This window comes from Xiphophorus maculatus, chromosome 2 (genome assembly GCF_002775205.1).
Source record: "Xiphophorus maculatus strain JP 163 A chromosome 2, X_maculatus-5.0-male, whole genome shotgun sequence".
NCBI lineage: Eukaryota > Metazoa > Chordata > Actinopteri > Cyprinodontiformes > Poeciliidae > Xiphophorus > Xiphophorus maculatus.
Window position 1 is genome coordinate 18423382 of NC_036444.1, and position 27469 is coordinate 18450850.

General features: G+C 36.4%; 1 protein-coding gene across 1 annotated transcript in view; it reads left to right on the forward strand.

The window, feature by feature from the left end:
- Window positions 1-27469, forward strand: part of LOC102237504 (spondin-1-like) — a 93029-nt gene that overhangs the window by 11953 nt on the left and 53607 nt on the right. The window contains exons 3-6 of the mRNA XM_014473671.2: window positions 11893-12026; window positions 21245-21318; window positions 23515-23637; window positions 24295-24443. Coding sequence (XP_014329157.1) covers window positions 11893-12026; window positions 21245-21318; window positions 23515-23637; window positions 24295-24443 — 480 coding nt within the window. The remainder of the gene's footprint in view (window positions 1-11892; window positions 12027-21244; window positions 21319-23514; window positions 23638-24294; window positions 24444-27469) is intronic.

Genomic DNA, 27469 nt, shown 5'->3' on the forward strand with positions numbered 1-27469 from the left:
GTGAAGTTGTTGAAAAATCCAGGCCATGGGAAGGTCAAAAGGACGGAGAAGGTTAGTGCAAATATCTAGCTTTTTAGGGTTCAAATAGTTCAAAACTCAACATCTCAGTGAAACAACAAACAGCTTGCAGTCTAAGTCGAAGTCCCTGCAGAGTTTGCAGTGAGACCAGGGAGAAGGCAGCGAGCTGAGACTGGAACCATGTGGGCAGAGCATGAGCAGAATTGATGTTGACAATCTGGCTTTGCAATCTGTCTGATACATATTCAGACTTTTATGGTCTTTAAATGACAGACGTAATTTACCTGTTTACACTCAGGAAACAAAATACTTTTGGCAAACACTGTCAAATGCTAAAAAAAAATGTTTTCCTTTTCAAATTTTTTGAAACACAGCTATGAAAAAAGAAATGTATCTGGTTCAATTATAGAAGCATTACTCTGAAAATATGTAGAAGGAGAAATTAGCTTTAGAATCACTTTTATCAAATATGATGTTCTTATTGCATTCATGCACAGATAATAAAAAAAGAAAGCATGATGGTGATTATGAAAGTTCATATAATTTAGTCAAAGTATATCTTTGAAAGGTTAGCTATGTCTCTACATCAGTGTCATGACTGCTCTTATTGACTGGAAGGGAAGGCAGTTGAAGGAAGTTGAGGTTCCCTGTAAGGCTTTTCTGTCTCCTCACGCTGTGGTTGTTTCTGGCAGCTGTCCTGGAATGTGCCTACATGCTGCTTCTCTAAAACACCACAACTAGGAGCTGTTGTACATTGACATCTCTTCAAACAATAATATTCACTTTTAACGCATTACTGCCACTGAAAGACTTTCATTTGAATTTGTCAAACGTTTGAAAAAAGTCTGAAAGTCTGTGTGAATGTCTCATTGAATTGGCCCATTCTCTGCTTAAAGATGTGTGTCTTTGTGCTTAAATGTGCTTTGACAGGACATACATGTCTGGTTCTGCTTGTGTATGTTTTTCCCAGCCCTCTGTGTGTTACTGTGGGACATGGGTCATATTTATCTAGGTCAGCAGTGTGTTAATGCTCTGGGAAACAAATGGAGGTTGTTTGAGTAGGGGAAGCAATAAGAAGAGGTTAGATTATCTTTTATAAACGGTCTGGAGTTTTTTTCGGGGTACAAACACTTAATCAGTTTAACCCAAGCCATAGATGTAGAGGGAATACAGACAATCTCAAAGACAAGTAAAAAGCAGCAGCTGAAATAAAGCAGGAACAAAGCTTGACAGTGTCCTGATATATAACACAAACTCCAAGATAATCCTTAAATAATTGTTTCTGTAGTTTGCAAAGCTCTAACTGAATATATCTTTGTTCCTGTTTTCCTTTTAACATTACCTCATGAGGAAACCCACAGGCTTGTTGATTTTATTGAAATGACTTTGTACTGCTGACATATATATATTTTTCATGTCTGGTTGTTTTAGACTCTTGTGTTATGTTTTGTGGCTTTTTGTAGGGTAGGTTCTTGAGATGGCGAGTACTTGTGTGCCATTGTTTGTCCTTCCAGTAGTGGAAGGTAAGGCCCAAGTGAGTCTACTGAGAAACACAAGAGAGACGTGACATATTTATATAGGCAACATCAAATGAGATCGCAAGAGGAAGGGTTGATTACCACTACTTTGATGGACAATCAGGCACTGAGGACTGCCCTTTAGCACCTCTTATGCAGCCAGGCTGATTAGCCTAATGGAGACCATGTGAATTGGCTGTATGAGCTGCCATGCCCTCACAGAGCGGAATCAGCAGTACAGGAAGAATGAGAAGAGATATGCAACAACCAAACCAAAATCAGCTTTATTATCCAATAGTTTCCTCTTTTACACAGAAAAGAATTTCATTTTTAGAAACGTTATTACACACATTGTTTGTGTGTATTATTTTTATTAGACACATTATTTTTCTGAGGAACCAGAACTGAAAGTCTGAAAGAATAAAACGTCTGCAAGTAACCTGTCGGGGTGCACTTTGGAGTGCTTCCTCACCACTGGCATCTTGGTGTGGGTGTCATTAGCTTGTACATGTATCCAGCATGTGAGCCCAGCATGTCCAGTTTTTCTTCAAATTCTTTAAGGAATGTAACTAAGCCACACTGCATGGGTTAGACTATCAGTGCTGCTACTATGCTTTTTCATGCAGCACCAAGGACCCAGATACACTCCCACCTGTGATCATGTGTATTAGTGTAGGACCTAAATGCAGACAGAAGGTGGTGGCAGGAGGCGGAGGATCGAGAGGCATCAAAGAATCTTAACACACAAAGGGATTTGATTAGCATTATCCTAGAGGAACAAGTATTATTGGCAATACTGTTTTCTGTATAGCAGAAGAATTCTAAATAGAATAGGTGGGGAAAAAAGAAGAAGAAGAAGAAGACTGGCTTCAGATACAAAGAATAAACAGATATAGACTAGCAGAAAAATGGGGCAGTAGCATCTTACCAATGAAGTCATGGGGTGAATAACTCAACATAAAACCAACTTATGCACTTTGAAGTGCATTAAACACTTTAAAGTGTTTAAAGTGCTGACTAAACAAAAAGCAAAAAACTGAAACTCTAAGTCCAACACGTCACGACACCGCCGTGATGACAAACCACAACGGAATTTTTGTGGACGCTCAATAACATGTAATGAAAAGCCCGTTGCATTCCTGGTGAACCACAGCATGCCTCACCAAGTTGGTGCAGAGACTATCCGTGTTCAGACAGATTTTTATTTTTTATTTTTCCCCCTCCAGGGGGTCTTTTGTGGGCTCTAGTGTCCCTTATATGAAAGTAGGCTGACAGGAAAGGGGGGGAAGACATGTGGAAAATATCGCCGGGTCCGGGAATCGAACCCGCGACGGCTGTGTTGAGGACTCAAGGGTGGGTTAAACTGTGGGTCGCGCTATCCCCTACGCCACCATAGCACGCCCCTCGGACAGATTTTTAATGCTGTCACACAGACATAATCTCATGTGAAGTGATCCTAAGGCATTTTAGAAACCACGTTTAAAACACTACTTATCTGCAAACTATCACATTTGAGTAACTGGTCTGCTGATCCCTGTTTTCACACTTTTTGCATTGTAACTTTGACTTCTTTCCTCATCCGGCTGCTCCTGCCAATCCAATAGAAATATAAAACATAAATAAAAATGTAAAGCTAAACTATAAATAATATATTTATCTTTTAGTTTTAACTAAGGGTAACATTGTAATGAAGGTTCATTTAATCTTGGCTTACATACAGAGTTCAACCTGAGCTCATCTTTTGATATTTGACCACTTTTACACAAGTTACAAGAATACAGAAAATTCTGAGCAATCAGTCATAAAAAAATGTCATTTTCACAGCCTGTCAGTACCCCAGTTGTATGCTTTTGGAAAATCAGACTTTTGTAGAGATATTTACATGAGAGAAATAAAAATAAGTATATTTCTAAGTCTGTTTTTCATTCCACATTACTGTACTGATTGAATTATATAATGCATGTGTATCTTAGGGCTAAGGAAGGAAGAAATAGCTTGAAGAAAACCTAAGATGGAAGTAAATTCACTTGACATGGCTTGTTCTTGCCTGCTATGAACTTTGTGACTGACATGGGAGGTTGTGAAAATTAACACCGCAGCAAAGAAAATTTGGTTTCAGAATAAAAAGGGCTACATGAGGATTTGAAGGTTTCTCATCTTGCCACATTAAAGCTTGATTAAGCTGTATTGTTCAGAATAATGCTATAATCTGCACTACAGAAATAATGGGTCAAGGGAAATTACTTATGAAAGAAAATTAATTATGACTCCATGATGTCATTAGAAATGTCTCCATTTAAGTCTTTAGTGGTTGGAAGCCAAAAATCATTATACTGCTGTAGTCATTACGTTCTTGCGACTCTGTGCGGGAGCTTTTTTGTAGTTTATTCATGCTGTTTCTTATTGATAACAGCTTAAGCAAACAAAGCAAGACAAAACAGACTGGAAAGACAGCAACACATGTAAACACAAGAAGGCTCATACATATAGATTAATTTGTTAAAAGTAGCTGCACTATTATGTGGTAAGGCTCAGCCAAAATGAGGACAAAGGGAAACTAGAGATAAAGCAAACAAAAAAAGGTTTGATAATGGAAAACTAATCATGCTGCAGTTCAATGACAGGTTCAGAAAGTCCAGTCAGAAAAAACCTCAAGGTAAATCCATTTTTTAACAAAGACTTTATAAACAGAGACAGAACACAAGGACAAGATGGAGCTTGTCAAAATAGGCTGACTGTGGAGCAACTTAAAGCAATTGTAGAAGGCAGTTTGAACTGCTTTCGCACTGATTGTTATGCAGGTATTTTGAATCAAAAACACAAATGAAGCACGTCTTGTTAGTAATCCACATCTTGCTTGTGACTTTTGCATATGATATGCTTCTGTTAAATTATGATTGTATTAGGAAAAGGTGTACATTTAGTTAAGTGATATGGTTTGTGTTTAGGACTTTTTTTATAGTGTGGGAGTAACTACGTATCTACTTTGTTTTTCTTTCATAGTTGATGATAATTTGACCTTTTAAGGATTCAGCTTAAAGTTGAATGTTTTATTTTGCCCAACAGGCCACATAGCTGCGACTAACTGTATGTGGAGATAAAAATAATTATTTCCAAATACGCAGCTCTAGAATAAGACTTGATTATTATTATTATTATTATTTTTTTTTACAGCTATTGCATTCCAGTGCTAATTGAATTCCAACAGAAGCACACATCATTCAGTGAGGTTCTGACTGGGTGATCTTCTGAATCCAACAATAATATGGATGTCAGACACAATAATATGTGTCTGACAAAATGAAAGTCAGGGTTTATTCCCTCAAATATTTAACATTTCTGGTGTGTTGCTTAACAATGTATACAAACTTGTTTTTGTTTTATTTGAGGTAAAAAAAAAAAATATATATATATATATATATTTTTTTTTTTTTTTTTCTAAAATGAGAGAAATTTTAATTTTTTACAATGGGTGTATAATTCTGTCCAGTTCGAAATGCTGATAATAAAGCATGTTTTCACTATGAACAAAATCTTCCTGTAACTTATTACACTGTGCATACTAATTGTGGCATGATGTAGCATTGGGACTTTGCCGAGGTTGTTTGGTTTTGAAAATTGATTGGATTCCCTGTGGTGTTCCTATGTTTGTCATCCTGTCTGACTAATCTAGTCTGTAGATGTCAGTTTTATCAGAACTAAAACAGATGTGTGTTTTTACACAGAGCTCAGTTTCGAAGACATCTGGTGGAAAGGAAAGCATTACACGAGAGTGGTTTTGATCCATTCCAGTGGTTGCAGTAGAAAAACATGTTGCCTCTGCCTCCATTAGAGTTTGTGGTAGACCAACTGTTCTTGTTTGTGCGTGCAACTTGGGAGTGATTTTTTTTAAGACCTAATTTTTCTTTCGCAATAAAGTCCAGTTCTCTGCAGCTGATGGTCCTGTACACTGTGACAGGATGGTTGTCACCTCTTTTCAGTAAATCCTCTAAGGACAGTTATTATGCAAGTTGTGTGGACCACCATTTTGTGCTAATAAATATCAGCAGAAATGATAAAACATTATCAACACTTGCCTGTATGTAATTATGTTGCCGATCAAGCAATGCATTACCTTGACGTTTTTAAAATATTAGACACTCCTACATACATCAGTGCACATCTGTTGCACAAATGTTACAGAGAATAGCTATTGCAATGCAAATGTTGATTCCCATAATGCTTTGAATCTGTGTGAAAAGTGTTATCACAATATTTAAATAAAGTGCAAATGGTACCTTGGTGATGACAGCAAACCATAATTAGGATTGAATGAAGCATCTGTATCCTGAGGACAGCACAGTGCCAATAATGACACATATCACAATGTTACTGACATAACAAGATGATAATGGTGCAAAAATCATTGGTTATATCCCCTTTGGGATACTTGGGGAAGATCTAGAACAGTAATTTGTTGATGGATGCTCCCAGATGGGATATCTTCAGCTTGAATACTTTGTATTGTTGGTGTATGTTAAGCACCACACTGCTGGTCGTTACTCCTGTAATAATGGCAACAACAAGACAAGTGACAAACCAGTGGCAACAAACAAACAATAGCAAACAACAAATAAAATATTGCCTTTAGCAACTACTAGTATTTCTACTATTACTACTATTTGTGAAAATCCTTAAGTGAAATTATTAAAGTGTTAACTTGCTACATATACAGTATTGGACATTTTACTGTTTCATTTACAGAAGGCAATACAAGGGAAGTTTATTTATATTGCTCATATTATATACAAGACAATCAAAAGTGCTTTACAGGAACTCAGCTTAGTATGTCAAACACCTAATTGCCTGACATAATAAAGACAAACATTAAACTACAGTTTTAAATCAGGTGAATAGGTAGCAAAAGTGGCAAAAATATTTATCCAGGGATCATTATTCTCTGTTACAGCAGTGTTGACTGTGTTCAATCGTTTGCTTCAATCTCTCATTTATAATCAGTCAACAGTTCATTAGTGAGATTCTTTGATTAAAATCTGAAGCAAACACATTTTGTCCTGTCTAAAAGGTGCCAACAGTTTCTGCATGTTTCAGGTTTTCAGGGATTTTTTTCTTTCCAGATATAAAAACCAAAGACCTTTTTTAAACACACCTGTTTAGAGTTTCTTTTGAAACATTATAAATGAAACATTAATAATACACATGCATGATATTACACATTCTGATGTATAATACTGCCACCAGATGAAATGTTTTGTTTGAATTGTTGACTGTGTTGTTTATGACTGTATAATTTGTTTTTGTGATGTAAAGCACTTTCAACTTTCTTGTTGCTGAAATGTGCTATACAAATAAACTTGATTGATTGATTGATTAGTAATGAAATGTGTTTTTATGTGTAAATGGTCAGTGTCAAACAGTCCAGTTCTTTTACTTTTTTGTGTGGTATTTTGCCTCTACATATTACTTACTTTGTTTCCGTGATATGTTGTCCACGTGATAGACTTGCCTGATATTGTCAAAGCTTTTTACAACACACCTTAATGGCATTCACACAAAAAGACAAATGACAAGAAAAGGTCATGACTAAGTGAAAAGGCAGAAAATGAAGCTTTCTTTTCAAAACAGAACAGACTCTTGCTCATTCTTTGGTATTTGTGAACATAAAAACAACAGAAATTTGTTTATAAAAACAACAGCTTTAGGATTCTTGCAGACTAGCTGGTTGATGTGGATATTCCAATCATTATACTGAAAGTATGGATTTATATGTGGAAGAGTGTGAGTTGTGATACTCAGTGAACAGTATGCAAAACATTTTCCTAATTGTTGCTTTGTGAAGTTGTACAGTTCAAGTCAGAGAATCATATGTTGGAAAGTAAAGGGACTTTCAAAGGGTGGCTGTTTTCACATGTGACTTTGCTGCTATGGTTGGGTGGGTGAGACATTGAATGTAATATGATGCAATATTGATGATAGCCCCAAGATCTCAGAGGTGTTCTGCAGTAATAGAACTGCTTTGATTGATGAAAAACTTCAGGCAAAATGTCGGTGCCTCCGAGGTCTTCATCAAGACAAGAAAACTTTGTGATTCTCTGAAATGAGCTCATCCTCAAGTGGAGATGTGACATTTCAATTTATCATTCTGTCTCTTTGTAATTCTTTTCTTCTTTCTCATATTTGAACTAAAGTCCCAATGGTTTTAACTATATTCACTGCTTTGCAACTGCATGACACTTAATTGCTATCCTGGAATGTGTGTGTGCACACAGCGACCAACAAACACACACATGTGCCCGCTAATATCAGCCGTTTCTGTCAGATTTCTCCAGAGGATCGTAGGTCTGCCGTGCCTGTCACCCAGGCTTTGTGTGAGTGTGTTTGAACAGAGCTCTGCGTTTGCTTGTGCAGGCACTCTAAAGCATCTGTATTTACCGACTGAAGTGGGAGCAAGAGATTGAGCGAGATTGAGATAGACAAACCGTGGACTCTCACTGACATGCCAGACTCTGCAAAGAAAACAAACACCTCTTTTGACAGTCTTCCCACACTAACCTGTCTTGCTACTCTATTCTTCACTAGCTCAATAGTTTGTACATGCACTGGTATCATTGATCAATTTTAAATTGTGCTGCATTAGATTTGCTGAGAGTTTAATTGAATTATGAGCAATTTCAGTAGTGCATATATAATTTCATCACTCATTCCTCTAAAACTATCTTTGTCTTTATGTAAACAACCAAGTTGTCAGTTTAAAACGGAGTTTAGATTGGGCCTAAAAGTCCAACCTGACCCGGTCCGAGGCCACAGACATTGTGCCTGAGCTCAATCCAACCAGACTAATGAACTCTAATTACAGTCCTGAGCCTGAAGTAAACATGCATTATTACTTTAAGCTACTCTCAGTTTAAAATCAATTCCAGACTTCTGACTTTGCTCTCTGCTGCCTTATTAGCATAATTTCTTCCATTTTTAGCTTTGTTTAACATCTTCCAGTTTCGTTTTGTCACTTGTAACCACAGAGTGAGTCAGGTGCAAATCTGATTGATATGAGTGGAGCAGGGCTGGGCAATGTGCATTAATTGTGCAATGTGCTGCATAATTAATGCACATAGTATAGATCTAAGCTGTAATTTGATACTAGCGCAGACTATCGCTGGACGACATGGCTGAAAAAGTATCATGATACAGTAATTTCATATCATTTGTTGTCGATAAATATTGATTAGCTTTTGTTTTAAATATCTGAAATACTGCTAAACTGGTGAAGTGGCTTTCCCTGTTTTATCCACTATTGAGCTGTTGTATCAGTTTAGTATGAGACATCTGCAGTGGTTTTGAGGGAAACAGAACTTTTGACCACACAACAGCAAAAGTGTTTTTGCGTGCTAACTTGCCAAGCCTTTGTCACACTTGGAAAAACATCAATGTAAAGAGTAGAGCCTCTGCTTTCAAATGATATAGGTTTTGCAGTTGGTGACACAAACAGAATCATTTATGGCAGAACTGAGTTTTCGTAAATTGGTTCATTCCTTTGCATGGACTCTGCCATCGAAAATATGCCACACATTCTCCATATGGTTGTGGTTGTGGTTGGGACAACTCTGCTTCTCAAACAGTAACAGTAACAGTAACAATGGAAATATACCCTAAACCAAAATACTTAGCAATTTGTAAAATGTTCTTCAAGTACTTTGAAAAAAAAAAGACACACAGCTTTTTTCTAGCAATAAATTGTTTCTGGTATTTGGAAAACACACTTTAGAATTTAAAGTTCATCTGAGAACATTTTTAAATGGATATATTCACATATTTTCATTATATTATCGGTTACAATAACATTACACAGTATTGTTTTGACTGCAATAGTTTATTCCAAGTGTAATGATTTAAGGGATTGCATTCCAGTGATATGACATATTCAGCCATCTGGATGATGTGCAGCTGGTGTTGATGCTCCTACCTGATCACAGAGAGCTGATAGCAATGTGTTGACAGATGAGAATAAAGAGTGAGTAAAATGTGTTTGATATCTGATACAGAATTGGACTATAAAATCATTAATCAGATAATTTTGTAATATTGTTTAGTCTTTTTTTCTAAATAATTAATGCTTATAAGTTTATGTTTGGGATTTCACTGTGTCCATTTGACTTGAGATTTAGTGTATTAAGTTGACTGTAAGAATATTTAATCAGACCTATCTTGAACCATACTTTGGGATCAGTGATAGGAACTGACTTGCTTCATAAACAAAACCAGTGTGGTTAGTATTACTGGTTTGCTTTTCTCCATGAACATGTTTATGCATGTTTAGCATCTCTTCAGAGCATCTCAATTTTCTTTTTGTCTCCAAAGCATCGTTGTATTTAATGTTTACGTCTCAGTAGATTTAACTTCAATTTAAATTTGCACGATGCAAATCTACCTTTATATTTCTGTCAAAAGGCAGCCTCTTTTTGATTTCATTCTCCTTTGTTTGGTTCTTTCTGAAATCTGTCTCTTCATTTGCCTTTTAGTGAGTTGTTTGTTTCAGCGTTTGACTGACAGAGCTTCAGTCTTAGTGACAAAAACAACAAAAAATGTAAATCAAAGGTGGATCAGTCACCCTAGAAATATGGAAATTATTCATCAGCTCCAAAAGCTCCAAAAGGGAAACTGTTAGTGAGTTTACGTCAAGAAGGATTTCTGGGAAAGAATGCTGAGTCTTTGTTATTATTACAGAAAGACAGCTGGGGAACACATGCTACAAGGTCATAGGACCACATGAGGTTCTGTTTCGCTATGTGTTTAGTCTGTAAGGTTCGTGACAAGGTTTAAGTATTGAGACAACTGGGAAGTACATGTCTTGAATGTACAAGTCTGTTATTATCCAAAACATCATCTTAGGACTTTGACAAGGTTTTTCTTTCCCACAGCTTTGCTCTTGGCTCAACTTACTGCCAAAGATTGGTCACAGAGAGTACTACTTGATAAGTTAAGGTCAAATTGCATGACTGAACATCCCCACATTCACATGAAGTGATGAAAGAAATAAACCTTTTGTCATTCCCCCCCCCCAAAATCACCCTCCCTTCGCATTCACAAAATAGTTTTTATCTTGATCAAATGTGAAAAACGTCTCTTTGTTGAACTGTCTTTTTTTCCCATCTACCTCTTGTTTCCACTGACAACAGAAACTGTGCAAATAAAGTGTAAATGACAGCAAACCGCCCATAGCAACCTGTTTTATGAGCAGCTTAACAGACGGAGTCAAATACCAAATTCCAGTGATGTGTACAGAAAAGCTATAGTTATGTGTTAAGAGAACTAAAAGATTAAAGTAATTATTTTCTATAGAGCAGCAAAATTGAGCTCTACGGTTTATGTATTATGCATATCAGTTTTATTAAAAATTGCATGTATCAGATTAAAAAAGTGTCAGATCAACATTGTCAGATCACCAACCCACCTCCTACAAACAAATAAAGATTAGAGACATTGTGTGAAGATTAATTATCATGCTGTGAAATAATATTTTTCCGGATGTAACGATCAAAAAAACATTGTTGGCATCAGAGAATACATATTTATTAAGCCCTGACAAACACTCTATTACTTCCTGTCCTTCAAAGGAGACGAGATGTTGTGGTTCCCTGACGTGAAAAATAATTATGGAGATGACATGGTGTTTGATGGCCATCTAATATTTCTGCTGTCTTTCATCATCACTTTGAAAATAATGTAAAATAAAACTATTGTTTTACATGAGTTAAAAGAAAGAAATGTCATGATTTCACAGTGATTCAATAAAATCACATCACAACCTTTATCTTAAAGTAAATTTTAAGGTTTACTATATAGTAAATTTACTATATAGTAAATTTGCGCAATACTCATGTTGCACAAATCTAGTTCCCCTATCAAGAACTGGTTCTAAGTCCAGTTCACACAGGTTAAATTGATAAATTCAGTCACATTCATAATTCAGAAGATAAACATTTTGAACATGGGTCTCATATTTAATAAAATTTAATGCTGCATAAGCACATCAGCCGAAAATCATTATGCACTTTAAAGACAAAATACGTGCTACAATTTCAGCTACTTTTACTCTACTAAAGTCAAAGTGCAAAGTGAGAATAATTATAATACATCAAACTGTGACTTAATTCTTCTATTTGTCACTGCTGTAGCTCCAAGCTCCCACTCTGTGTGTTAAGTTGAACTTTTACTGTTGGATCTTCAACTTTATCCACTTTTTCTGCACAAAGCAACATAAATTGATCTGTTTAAGAGACAATATATGTTTTGGATCTTTGTAGAGTGACTTCTGTAAATCTGATATGATATTTGCATAATGCCACTTATTCTTTGCCAGATCATTGATAATGACGACACCCAGTTCATGACCAACTGTCCTCCTGCGGTGACGGAGAGCACACCTCGCAGAAGAACCAGGATACAGGTCTTGTGGACTGCACCACCCAGTGGTACTGGGTGTGTTATTCTCAAGTAAGTTTTATTCTTATCTAATTATTCTTGTACCTTTATGTGCAGAGCTACAACGGATCTTGAATGACTGTTTTCCATTAAATATCAGGGTTGCAATATCAAAAAACTATTGGATTTAGTATTTGCGTGTATATTAAGATAACAGCAGTTAAATGACTGACTTAAATTAGTGCAAAAAAACGTGTTTTAAATTTTTTACATAGTTCATGTTGTTTGCTTCTCCTTCAAATTTTTAAGTTGAGTTTGCTCTTTTGAAAAGAAAAAAAATGTGTTGGGACTATTATTTCAACATCTTAATAAATGAAGTGCCCAGTTACCTTTGACCTTACAAGCAGGTGTTCCTGGCTAAAGTGAAGTCGGTGACTCCAGGTGTTGTTGTTTTTTTTTTTTTTTGCCTAGAAGCACAGCATACCTTAGCTCTTGTAAAGCGATGATCTTCACAACACAGCTGAAGATGATGATTACTGGGTACAATTTATTGTTTAAACAGGTGTGAGTTTGAGAATCCGTGTTACTTTCAAAGAGTATGTGTCTCATCGTTAAAATGGGTGTGCAAACACTTTAAAATTTCAAATAAATCTTTACTTATAATAGTGTGGTCTTCATGTTTGAGGATTTAAATGGCTGTTCAGTACCTTATTATTTTGGAGCTCCATTGAAAGCAATGTTAGTGTCATTTTTCCCAGTGTTTTTTCACCATTGGTGATGGTCTGGGAATATTAATCAGATAAATGACATTATGCAGCTATTTAAAGGTTTATCCTGACAATTAAATTGCTCAGTCTAACTGGAAGTGTGCATATTGCCTGTCAGCTATTAGTAAGTGACATTTTGCTTTAATGAGAGTTGGATGACTTACAGGGAGCTTTGCTTAATGGGAGATATATTTTTTTGGTTTCTTCCCTCTGTCTTTTATTCCTTCATTTTTTCTTTCCTTCCTTCATTAGGTCAAATAGTAGTATCAACAGGTAAGACAAACCCAAACGTTCTTATCGATACTCAGAAGGGATAGTCTCTTCAGATTAGACAAACTTGAACCGCAGCAGTTACTCAGTTAAAGTGAAGTTTTAACATTTTTGCTGTTTTGCACTTGACTGAAAGAAGATTCATAGTTCTTCTATGAAGTAGATGAAAATTTACTTCATCTTTTCATCTACTGAAAATTTACTTCAGTAGATGAAAAATTTCATCTACTGAAATTTTTCACATGCCAACACGTTGGGATAAACCAGACACAAGTCTACCAAAAGTCACCAGTATTCCCTTTGGCTTACCTTAGTATATTTAGCCCATTATCTGAGTTGTTATTCAACAAAGGATGGAAAGGCAGGGTTACCGTTTCACTTCAGAAACCGGACCACTCACTTCTGAACTTTTAGAGGATTTTACTCAGTTTAAGGAAAAAGAGAAAAAAAACTTAACGTAAACCAATTTAAAAATAAAGACAGTGTGTGGAAAAAGTTATTTATGTTGCCACGCAAAAACCAAATGGGTATTTTGGAACTGCATTCAATTTTGATTGAATACAGCAGACTTCATGACAGCCTCTGGACTGTTATGATAAACACATTTATTTCCAACATGTTTTGTTTCCAAAAGGAGCAGCAGGCTGTATTACCATTGAGTAAAAATTGGTTCGTTAGAAAAACAGAACAGAGCCAGAAGAGCGAAACGTAACAGCCCGGAGGGACTGAATTCATGCACATCAGCTGCAATTTGTGCTTCTGTAAATGTAATATTCTATGATAACAGAAATCACTTACTATTAATACATGATGAGATGTTATTCAAGCAATGTGCCAAAAAATATAACAAATGTGCACTACATGGAGTGATAGCACTGCACATACCTTCAAGACATTTTTTGACAAATAAGAAATATAAATGATAAACAGGTAAACCTTGCAAAGAAAAATGTTTCTCTCTTGTTCATTTCTGTCTCCTTTTCTGACTACCTGAAGGGAATAAACTCCCTGACATGCATCTTTTCCTCCACTAAGCGATAAGCTTTAACTTGCCCTTACCTCCACAGCACAAGCACAGCTGTTGCTTTTAATTTATCTACTGCCGTTGTATGACAGATGGCATGTAGCCATCTCCAGTAATTGCTGGTTCAATAAATCTGACCCTGTGTTGTGGAACATCTGCTATTTCAAATTCACCTCATATTACTGTCACAATTGTCCAAGATAGAAATTTAGGATTACCTCATACAAACTCTTTGTATTATAAGTTTTAGTTTTACCTTGTTAGGCTATTTTTGTTTCTGTCTACAACACTATGTTAATAGGCCACACTGGAGTGAAAATGATTAGCCCCAGTTTAGATTTCTTCAGTTGTGCACTTAAATGTTTCAGACCATTAAGCAAATTGTCAAATCAAATAAAGAGAACTGAATAAATACAAACTGCAAATTTAAATGCATGACTTCTTAAGGAAAACAAGCTATCAAATTCAAGCTGTGTGTAATCCAAAACACACAGATAATAGAAACTGTCTATGACAGGCTGCAAAGTCATTTTTAAGGCTTTAGGACTTCCATGATTCAGAATGAAAGGCATTATCTACAGGTGGAAAATAACAGAAAACAGATGGAACAGTGCTGAACTTTGCCAAGAATGACCAGCTCACCAAAATGACTGAAATAATGCACTGGTTGATCCAGGAAATCAAAAAAGATCACAGAACAACGTACAAAGCAGAAAAGGTTTCATTTGCCTCTCTTATGCTCAGCCTTCACGATTCAACAATAAGAAAGAAACTGTCCAAAAATTGCATCCATAGGAGAGTTTCAGGCTAGAAACTAAATGGCCAAGAATGTCTTTACCAAAGACTTTAGGGAAGATAATCTGTGAACTGACAAAGCGAAAGTAGAAGTTTTTGGGGACCATGTTAATACATAAAGGTCTGAGGTTGCTTCAGGACATGGTCAAATTGATGCATACATGAACTCTGCACTCTTTCAGAAAATTATGAAGGAGAATGTCACCAGTATTGAGCAAAAGGTCAAGAACACTTGAGTTGTATCCAAAGCACACCATTTCCACCTCTGAATAGATTAAGAAACAAAATGGACAAAGATCAGACTTTAACCCAGAAGAAATTTCCTTTTAATTTTCATGAGGTCATGTTTATTTGGATAAATCAGAATTTTGAAAGCTAAATTTTTGTTTTTTAGGTGCATGTCTGATAATCCTAAACATGCAAGTAAGGGGGTGAGGGGGTGACCATAATAAATAGTAAAGTCAAGTACTTTTTAAACACTTCAGTGCATGTGAAGGAAGAAATTACTGATAATGAATCTGTTTGATTAAAACATCCATCCATCCATCCATCCATTTTCTGTTCACCCTTGTCCCTAATGGGGTCGGGAGGGTTGCTGGTGCCCATCTCCAGCTACGTTCCAGGCGAGAGGCGGGGTACACCCTGGACAGGTCGCCAGTCTGTCGCAGGGCAACACAGAGACATACAGGACAAACAACCATGCACACTCACACCTAGGGAGAATTTAGAGAAACCAATTAACCTGACAGTCATGTTTTTGGACTGTGGGAGGAAGCCGGAGTACCCGGAGAGAACCCACGCATGCACAGGGAGAACATGCAAACTCCATGCAGAAAGACCCCGGCCGGGAATCGAACCCAGGACCTTCTTGCTGCAAGGCAACAGTGCTACCAACTGCGCCACTGTGCACTGTGTAATTGTTTGATTAAAACAATTAATCAAAAATCAACTTTACTACACAAGACTAAATCTGACTTCTTTATGCAAACTAATGTCAACATCACTTAATTTAATAATCCTTAGAGCAGGGGTGTCAAACTCCAGTCCTCAAGGGCCGGTGTCCTGCAGTTTTTATAAGTGCCACAGGTACAAAACACTGGAATGAAATGGCTTAATTACCTCCTCCTTGTGTAGATCAGTTCTCCAGAGCCTTGCTAATGACCTAATTATTCCATTCAGGTGTGGTGCAGCAGAGGCACAACTAAAAATTGCAGGACACTGGCCCTTGAGGGCTGGAGTTTGACACCTGTGCCTTAGAGCCAAACATTTCCTTCTTGTGTTTATGTTCAGTCTGTAATATGTTCACTCTTGAGGATGTCAAACACTTATCTCCATGTTAACTGGAACTGGTTCCAACTCCAACTTCCTTAAATTGGTCTTTCAATATGTCTTTGTGCCCTTTTGGACTCTTAGTTTTTTTCTTCTCCCTCCGGGGGTTTAGATCTAATAACTTGAAAAAAAATTGCTATCTCAAACCACCAGTAGAAGCTGTAACACCATAAAGACTGAAGCTTTTTTTCTCTCCTTTTTTTCATTAAGATCGGCTTTACCAACATTTCAACAAATACAGTGGAGGAAAAGTAATTTCTGCTGTAAAATTTACTGTATGTGGATTTGCCAAGAATTACATAAGATGTTTTTTATTTCTCTCACTTTCAAAGTTTGCAGCTGGCAGCTAGTTTGTTTATTCTAACATTAAGACAAGAAACGGGGAAGCTCCTCCAGCTTTACTGTGCTGGGAATAATTACAGCTGATGTAAAGTGACGAAAAACAGTGGAACATAAAAATAAAAGGAGTCAGTTGTAAAGTGCTATAGTTTCCTTAGAAGTAAATGGTAATGGTAAATGGCTTGTACTTGTACATCACTCTCAGAGGACCTCAAAGTGCTTTACACTATATAGAAGTATTAGTTATAGTAGCGTTATACTCACAGATTTGTTTAAATCAACTTTAAATCGCTTCTAGGATAACATTTTTAAATTGTTGTATGCACAGCTGCTGAATCTTGTAACTCCTCTAGCGTAGTCACAGGTGTCCTGGAGTCCTCTCTCATTTGTCTCTTTCTTGCACCGTCACTCAGTTTGTGAGAACGCCTGACCTTAGAAGATTTACACATGGGTCATATTGCTTCCATTTTATTCATTTCATTGCCTCAGAGATTTTCTGTTTCCATCCGTTCGCTTATACTTTTCAGTAACGTATTCTATGTTTTGTTTGTAGTTCTCTCCTAGTCTTCATGCTATAAGCCAGGAATACTGATTAATCAGTGAGTTGACCTCCCAGACACAGAAGTCTTTACATTACAATCGCTTGAGACACATTCAGATTATCTCCATTCCACTCATTGTGAGATTACAAACTATTGACTAGACCTTTTTTTGAATTAGGTCATTCACTTTAAATGGGGCAAATATTTATACATTCATTTTATGTTACATATTTTTATTTAATTGACATTATTTTATACAAATCTGTTTTCAATTTGACAATATAAGGTCATTCTTTTTGTGAAAAAGTCAGATTTTGTTGCTCATGATTGATTTGTAAAAGCAAGAAAAAGGTAAAGTGTCTAGTGGAGTGAATACCTTTTATAGGTTCTATAACTTCCCTCACTTTTTAATCGCAGTCTGTGTAAGCTGTAAACTGATGGTAAAAATAGCCACTGTCCATAAGAAAACTGTGAAACATCCTAGGAAAGTTTGTCAAACTGTTAATCAAGAAACCTTCAAGATTTCACAAGAAAGTTACTTTTAAGGCACAGTTAAAGTAAAAGAAAACATTTTTGTTGTTGTCACACACTTGTTATTCAGATTATTTCTGGACATTCACAGATCAGGCTGTACTGCTGTGGTTTGCCAGGCTTGTTAGTGCTGCTTCTTTAGAGACATTTTTCCTTCTAATTTACACATTGTGAGCTGAACCCTGGAGAGAGAAGTCACCTGTTGCAAACACTGCTATCAGTTTCTTGGCAAGCAAGCCATGTCAGCATCTTTTAAATAGCACAGTCCATAATGCACCATCTTTGTTCGTCTCACTTGTTCCTGGCACTTGAACTAACAGCAACTTGAAGATGCAGTATACAACTTATCTTCTTGAGGCTGGTTGTGTACTGTCAGGACTGCCCTTCTCCTCCTCTGCTGGTCAAATTCTTGTCATTCATCTTGTTGAGCTGCCTAGAAATGTTGCCTCAGGCAGCAGGAAACAGCAGCTGTAAAACCTCCACAAAATGCTTATCCCCCCCCTTTCATAACATATTTATCTTTTTAACTTACTTATCCTTCATATTTTTTTCTGTTAAGACATAATTTCCAAGAGAGTTAGGGGAAATTTAAATACTGTTAAAATATGAAGCTTTGCTCCAGTCTGTTCAGTGATGTTTGGTATACAGATGTTTATATATTTATTTTTTTTAATCTAGCAGGAATTGAGGACATAGAATTTGGAGTAGAGCGAAAAGAACTGGTTTACACTTGAAAGTTTTGCTTCTATTAGAACAGATAACATAAACAACTTGATTAAATATTCTCAGATTCTTGCAATAATGATGACTCACCCACCCAATTTCCTTCCTTTTCCTGTCTTGACGTCTTCATCCCATTTCATCTGACACATGCTATGATGAGTATTTTCAGCCCTAAGCTCTTTTATATTCCTGCCTTGTTTTGACTTTTATCTTTTGCAAGCATGAAGTTCTTGTTTAAGCAAGCCCCCCAGGCTGTGACAAAGTGCAGAGTGTGTACGAACATTAGACTGTGTGGGTATTTTTGTGTTTCCTACCTCAGGTGATAAAGGTCTTTCTTGTAGCTCTGATGAGTTTACCTCAAATCTGTGCTTTAATCTCAAGAAAGTCCTGAAAAGTCTTTTGGTGTCTAGAAAGTGTTTCCCACCCAGAGCTAAAATAGAGAGGGAGGGTGAGAGAAAAGCAAGTGTGTGTGAGTGAAAAGACTGTTTTTCCAATCTAGGTTTTGCTGTCCTGGTGATCGTTATCAGGTTTATACTTAGAATTCTCCATCTCTGCCCTACAGCTGTCTGTTCATCACATTTTCACCCCACATCGACCTCTGGTTAATTTTCCCCATCAGTATTCGGATGCTGGTACCGGGAGGAGGGGGAACACCCTTCGCCTGTCAATGACAACACAAGTCAAACTGTGAGAGTCTGAAGTTGTTTGACAAGATGACTTCTCTGTCTTGTCACAGTCAGACGCAGTTTTTTATTGATCACACGACAGGATTATTTGGAGCATGTCCAGTTTTTAAGAACTACCACTCTTTTTATCCTTGAAATTCCCTGAATAAAAACTAGAGGACATGAATTCAGACACATATGAATTCACTTATTCTGCCGTGCTTCTTGCTTTCCTCTGCTGTGAAGAGTAATGACCTCTGAGTGTTGCTATCACTTTTAATATCAGGCACCAGTTAAAAAAATATTTGTACTGTTCATGTCTAATTCATCTCCCTACACAGAGATGAGAAATTTGGTCAGAGAACAGTTTGATCTCGTGCAGTAAAGGCTTCATCAGATAAAAGAAGAAGTGTGTTTCTTTTCTCATTATTTCCCGAGTTGTAACATGTAGTCTGGTTAGAGGTTGGTGACATTAGCATGGCTCTTTGACTGAAATAGCAGAGTGTATTCATTAAAGGTTATGTATTCTAACATTGACTAGGAATTTTCCTTAAGGAAATATGAGGAGTGAAAGCAAGGAGACTAGTAACGATAATGTGGCACGGCTGTTAAAAACAAATAGAAGATATCAATTTGTTGTAGAACAATACTCAAGTCACAAAATCTGGAAAGAAATGTCTAACAAAAGTAAATTTAAAACTCTGATGCATAGAGTAATTTTACAGATGTTGAAGAAAAACACACAACTGAAAAAATGTGTATCAAAACATTGCAGATGAACACAAAAGATACTTAAGTTCATAGTTTAACTCTTATTTAAAGAATTAGGCTAAAACACCATGAATAAAGTTTTACATGAAGTTTTACCTATTTGTGCCTACAAGATGCAGTAACCGAGTTTTCTGCACACCTCTAATACAATTTGCCTTGTTTTACTAGCAGTGGCTGCTTACTGACAAAAAAAAAAAAAAAGCAAATTATTTAAAAACAACCAAATTTTAACATAGATGTCTAGTGGAAAGGGGAGCTGGAGCTTGGGTACGTATAGATGCATCCTTCCGCTGACTTAGTGAATAATACAAACTACCAGCATTTTTTTCTTTACCTATTAGAAAATTTGATAAAAAATGATCAGGCTCAGTAATAGTCATTATATTTCACTTTTGTTTTCCAATTTCATGCCCAAGTAGTCACCCCATGTTGCAGAGTCTACTGCACCATTCAGCCCATGTAAGATTTATAGAAGCAATATAACCGATAACTCCTACCTACAGTTGGCGCACCCTCCTCTGTCTTCATTGCCAGGATTGTTCAGCTCACTTTGAGGCAGTTTTATTTCTCTCTATTGTACGTGCAGCACACTACTTTTATAAAAAGAAAAGTACAGCTATTTATTTATTTTCTCACTAGCGTAATATACAGTACTACTTGCTTACAGTATCAGTTTGGATTTTTCCTTATGTTCAAGTAATTTCAAGTTTTGATGGAATAATACTCTTAAACAGTTGAGGTTTGTTATAAGGATAGTATTTTTTATGTTTTTGGCTTATTCTTCCAGTCTTTCCTGAATTTTAGTTGTCTGTGTGTTTGTTACCTTACCAGAAAAGCATGATGACTTTTAGAACCATTTACTGGGCTATTTGATGGTTTTATTGGGATTGAAGAATTTGCAACAGACTGTATTATTTACTGCAAGAACATTTGGCAGGTTTGTTTGGAAAGTTTTGTAAGGGCACCCCACCTTTGTGCTCCTCTCATTATTTGTAACTCTTTGTTTTCAAAATATCAGTAGAAGAGGTAGAAAACAAAGCATGTTAGCTGTCTTTGTCCTCCATTGTAACGTTTTACAAAACAATGTAAAAGCATTGGTAAAAAACAATCAATTTTAGATGGGGCAGTTTAATTTTCAGTCGAGATTAACTCATCAGTTAAAGCCTGGTTTTGTCTACAACAATTGCACAGATCTATATTCTCTTCTTAATGTAACTCCTGGTCTTTTCTCCCTCTTCTTCATATCTGTGGGTATGATTGCTTCTGTTGCGGCAGGATGATTGGCTGTGAGAGTTGGAGAATGTGTTTTTCCTGTGAAAAAATGTGTACTCAGTGTCCATTATGAAACCTCAGGGAAGCCATTACCCTCCCGTCTTGAGGAGGATTTCATGGATCAGACATCGAAAAGAAACTCTAAAAAATCTCAATTTTATGCAGCTTTTGCACTCCTATGATCATCCAACTTTTCTCCATTTTCTTTTTCACCTTTATTCTTACTCTACATTTCTTCCAAACCTGTTCTCTGTGTCTGCAGGGCCAGTATTGTGCAGAAAAGAGTCATCTTTTTCCAGGATCAAGGTTCTCTCACCATTCGACTGTGTGAGAAAGGTAATGACAGCTGCCCATCTTCTCTTCCATTCTGTCTTTTGCAGCTCATTTTTGCAACCTAGACTTGTCATCATGCAGCTATTGTAACCTTCTCCGAATGTAGTATTTTCCCTGTGTTCTGGTTCTGATAACCTCACACCTCCCTCATCATGTTTCAAAAACTACATGGGAGAAAATAGATGCATTTTCTCTATGAATATACAAAAAAATCCCTATTGACATGAGATTCGCATCAGATATTTGTAAGAACACTAGTAATCCTCACATTCAAAGCATCAAAACAAATTAATTCTAGAATTTAGTAATGGCTGTAATAACAAAATACATATAGTCTAAAAATATTAGCATTAGGTTAATTGGTCTCTCTAAACTTTTCTGCATTGGTGTGTGCATGGTTGCTTATCCTGTGTGTCTATATATTGTCCTGTGATGAAATGATGTCCAGGGTGCACCCTGCCTCTTGCCCAGTAACTCCTTCAGATAGGGAACAGCCCCCATGCTGCCCAGCAAGAATAAGCAGCTAGAGGCTAGACAACAGAGACATAAATATTTTTAAAACAAGGAATGTCACTAGTATGCTGTTTAGTATGTTGATGGATGGATGGATGGATGGATGGATGGATGGATGGATGGATGGATGGATGGATGGATGGATGGATGGATGGATGGTTGGTTTTCATGAGCTTTATTTGCTTTCCATTTGTAGTTGTGTACTAGGGATAACTGTCTTGCATCTTCAGATTATCATCAAGAATGTTTCATTAGATTTCTCCTGTCATCCATCTTTCAATGCCAGTAGCCCACATATAGCATGAAAACCAGTCTCTCTACATAAAGTACATGTACAGCTCTAGGGAAAGAAGAAAGTCAGCCAACATCTCTGCAGACCATACACATCCTGGACACAAACTGTTTAACCCTCCCACAGTCCTAACAAAACACTCAGGAAGCATGAGGCGGACGTCACGGTCAAACTGTGAGATCACCAGGGCAATGTCTGAGGTTTTATATTGATTGTATTTCCGCGAAAAAGAATGCGTCACCATTTTTAAAATCTCTTAAAATCAGCACAACAGTCTGGTAAAATGGTACACTCACAGGGGTCTCTCCGCTCAAATGCAAACATTCATTGTACAATGAAAGCCATATCTGGTTGAATGATTTTATCATTCTAAATCTCAGAGGAATCCTGTCTTCATAAAGCTGTTCGCGACACAATAAAATCTAATTTTCCATGCTATTACGCAAGTCAATCAAGCCACTCTGTTTCGATTTTCTGACATACGTTAGGTGCTTTAAGTTTGACTCGCCTTTCTGCAACTTAGATGTCAAGAGAACATTTCCACTAAATAATTGGGTGATTCATAAATATTCAAACTATCGCCTTGACCTATCTTTCAGAAACTTTGGTCCAGGGCAAAAGTAGAATATTTATGAGTCTGTGTGTCATTTCTTTTCTTTTCTTTTCCTGCTTGCTAGATTCTTACTGCCTCTTATTGCTATGAATCATGATTTAAATTTACCCAAGTAATTGTTTAGGATTGTACACCATAATAACTTTGAAATAGTTTTGTCTGAGTGGAGTTTTGTCTATTCAGTAGTCAGAAATCATGTAAATCAGTCAAAAGTCACTGAGTTTCCCTTTGAACATTTGTAAAAAGGGACAATATTATGTATTTTGCAGGGACTTTTGGTCTGACCATTCATGTGGACCAGATTAAACAATGCACTTTTTTCTTATTGCAGTAATTTCCTGACTTCTAGGTTTAAGCACATCCATCCATCCATCCATCCATTATCTTATGTTTCCTGATTAAATATATGAGAATACACTACTAGAATAAAAGCTAACTCAGGAGGATTGTTTAATTTCCTCTGTAGTGTGATGCTTACTTTGATTGGTTTTGGTGCTGACTGAACCCATCCTATTAAAAAAACTACACTATTATTTAAACAACAGTCTATGTTCCTCCACTGAGAATCTATAGAGCTTAGGTTTTGTGTTGAAGTTGTTTATTTGACTTGCACTGAAGCTGAAAAGAATGAGGTCACAAATGATTCAAAACCTACTTACATGTTACCTTAATAAGTTGAAAAATATTAACATTTTTATCATGATATTATGTAGATGACCGGTCTGTGGAATTATTGTATTATTTGAGTATCTGTGATCTTTCACATCCCATCTCCCTGCAGAGCGTGTTCCCGGTGAAGTCACAGAGGTACCTGCAATCGAATGCTGTGCTTGTGGAACTGCTAAATATAGACTTACCTTCTATGGCAATTGGTCAGAAAAAGTACATCCAAAAGATTATCCAAGTGAGTAATTATAGCATTCTTAGCCCAACACTCACATACACTCTGTATCTGATTAGTTTTCAGCTATCAGTTTGTTCCTCACAGTGACTGGTATGAACTTTTCTTTTTCTTTTTGTTTTTGTTTTCCTGGACTTAAAAGGCAATTGAAATGGCTTGAAGAATCAGAATTTCCTTTGACATGATCCATTATGCATTATTCTAATGACATTCACTATTAGTTAGTCTCACATAAGAACTTTATTTTACTCAAGTCTCTGTATTGCAAATTTTTTGCTCAGGTCCCTCTTGAAAATGAGATCTAGATCTCAATGGGGTTTACCTGATTAAATAAAGGAATATATATTCAACTGATTGATCTTATATAAAGCTTGAAAGAGTAAAAAAAAAACAGACAAACTTGAAAGTAGGAAAGTTCTTTGGGAAAACAGTTCAATGATTAAGATGTGCTTAGGTTAGTTGTTAAATTTGTATAATTTAAGGATGCCTATACCTTCAGGTATAGCTATGACTCTTTGGCTTGCCATATCAAAATCAGTCTTTTAGTCATAGATTGTTTTTTCCTTTTTGGTTTTTAAGTTACTGACAGAGGACCCAAGCTATTGTTTACCATCTTTCACAACTTAGTTATTTAAGTGCTAAAGTTCCCATCTCCTTTAGAACGTGCCAACCACTGGTCTGCCCTGATTGGTGCGTCCCACTCCAGGAGTTATGTGCTGTGGGAATATGGCGGCTATGCCAGCGAGGGAGTTCGGCAGGTGGCTGAACTCGGCTCCCCCATCAAGATGGAAGAAGAGATTCGACAGAAGGTAAGAATGGCATTAATTTGAAATAGCATCCTTTTCACTTCTTAAGTTTTATATTTTCATCTCCACAAAAATGTATTGTCCTTATGACTGAATAATATCTTCAGGGTTTTTTTCCCCCTGAGAACAAAATTTGACTTATCTTTTTCCATAAGATAAGGACTTTTCTTTTTCAAAATGTAGGCCTAATCATTATCATTCCCTTTTTGCTTTTAAGCTTACTGTGTATATATTTTTAGGTTTTTTGATGTTCTAACACAGTAATAGTCTAACATTTGTGAATGCTCCACACACATACAGAAAATTGGTCAAAATAAAACCTAATATTTTGGCATTTCTGTAAAATCTTCATATTGGTATTTACATGAAGATGGGGTGTTAAATGTTACTCTTTTAATTAACAATTTTAGCACATTGCCAGCACATAGCCATCAGTTCTATTAAAAATAGCAGCAATCTTTATTTTTCTGATGTAAGAAAACTGAAAACCTGCTTGTCCATACAATATGTTATCAATAAATTACATTTAAGATATAAGCAATGATCCAGTTTTTAATGGCCTTGGTTGCATGGAGGTAGGTTTTATTCCTAACCTTTGTTATCATGTATCAGATTGTGTTAAAAATTAATTTTGATAATTTTGGCTGCCAGCTATAGTAAAAACATAAAGCCTACAATATTCCTCACCAGTAAAGAAAATATTTTTGTTTTTATAATGTTGTTATGGCCTACAGAATCATTGGGAAGACCATTCACTTAGTCATTGCCACCCTTCACAAGGAGGGCGGATGACCAAGCCACAAAAGATCATTGGTAAACAAGATGTCTGTTCACAGCTTACAAGCTTATTGATGGAAAGTTAAATAAAAGGAAAGTGTGGTGGAAAAAGTTTCATAAGCAGAATTCTTTCTTTTTTTGCTAATAGCAGTTGAAAAGTGTCGGTCACTGTGCTTCCTGGGTGTCAATGTTGCATGGTTTCTTTGTTTTCTCTCAGATTTTATTGTTATTCACACACCGTGTTTCATTGCTTGTTTCTTCCTGCTTTGAATTTGAGTTTTATGTTAGACTTCTTACTTCTTGGTACTCCTAAATTCTACATCTGTGCTTTCTTTCAAAATCTCATATTTAATTGTATTTCAGATCACCAAGTTTACCTAAAACCTTTAGAAAAAAAAATTGCTTTCAAAAAGCTGTTATGATGGTTTTCAAAATAGGAACAGGGCAAAATGGTGGAAATGATTGTTGATGGCAAATGATAACAGTAATGGACTGCATTTAAAAACCTTTTACTGAATACAAAAGGACATTGTATAAGGTTCTTTTCACTCACACAAAGAACAGCACCAAACAGACCTGCAGGCAGTCAATTTAGTTGTCTTGTTCACATATTAAAGACCAGCCTCACCATTTTGGCGTTTAAACTGTTTTCAATCCATGAATTAAAACTTTAGGGTTGAGTAAAATGCCGCTAATATATATAAAAAGTAAGATAATAAATGAGTTCAAATGAATATGTGCTGCAGATATATCCCTGTTTGACGTGGACGCCACACACGCTCCTGTTTCTCCTGGCTCTTAAAGGTGTGGGCTGGACATTTCAGATGGGAACAATAGTGAGTTGTTACAGGACTGTCGGTGAGGTGTGTGCCTGTCAGTTCAGGTTTGGGCTGCAGTGTGGAGACATTTTATGCTGACAGAAAGTCCTAACCCCTCTCTTGGCTGGCTTGGTCTTTCTCATGAGCTAAAAACTACCAGGAGACAATGGAAACTTCAGCCAGTTTCACTGAAAACATTTGATGGCTTCATTGTGCTCTATGGGCTGGAATGTTAGCTGTTGAGTTGGAAGGAGTAGTTCAACTTCAGTAGTCATGCATGTGAAGTTACAGCAGCAGAATAATCTTTCCAAAGGGACACATCTATTTTGTTTTGTGCAATAAATTCCAGTTTCTGTAATGTGTCCTCCCCAAACAAAAACCTAAGACTATAAAACTAAGTGATTTCAAAATAAAAACAGGGCCCTTCTCTACGGAGATAAAACTTAACAGTGAGTCCAGATTTATTCATAACATCTGCAAGATCCAGCTTTAAAGTAATTTTTAAAATTCATAAGAAAGGGAGCTAAAGATCATCCACAGAGATTTGAAGCTCATTACCAAAGATAAAATCACCAAATACCAGTAGAGAAGTGCAAAAACTCAGTCAGTGATTATATGAAGGGTATGATTGTGGTAATACTTAAAAAAAGATATTGCCATGAATCATTGAGAGGAGTATAAATAATTGATTTATGCATTACTTTGGGCCTAACTGTATCGGTTTGCAAGTCCTTCTAATGACCATAGTAATTGAGTCACCTGTATTTAGAAGCAAAATATCTAAAAGTTACGGGATGTCAACCCTCGAAGTTTGGAGTGTAAATAAACATCCAGCTAATATATCAAACAATCAGTAGATTATTTTTTTTAAGATACTATTGTTTTTTGTTTTACTGTTTTTTGTTTTTTATCCAAATGGTTGTTTCAATTGGTTGCTCGCGTTCTCACTAAAACCAGGAAGATAGAGCACATAACACCAGTTTTAAAGTCCCTCCACTGGCTCCCTGTAGCTCAAAGAATAGACTTTAAAATACTGTTGTTAGTTTATAAATCACTGAACGGCTTAGCACCACAATACATTAAAGATATGCTTTTATTGTATCAACCTTCCAGACCTCTCAGGTCTTCCGGTTCTGGTCTGCTCTGCATCCCCAGAACCAGAACCAAACGAGGAGAAGCAGCTTTCAGCATCTATGCACCACAAATTTGGAACAAACTTCCAGAAAACTGTAAAACAGCTGAAACACTGACTTCTTTTAAATCTCAACTAAAAACCCACCTGTTTAGAATTGTATTTGAAATGTAATCAATTACAAATTTATTGATGTAACTTGACTTAATGATTGATTCTATATTGCATTGTGATTCTGTGTTTGTTATGATGTAAAGCACTTTGAAATGCCTTGCTGCTGAAATGTGCTATACAAATAAAAT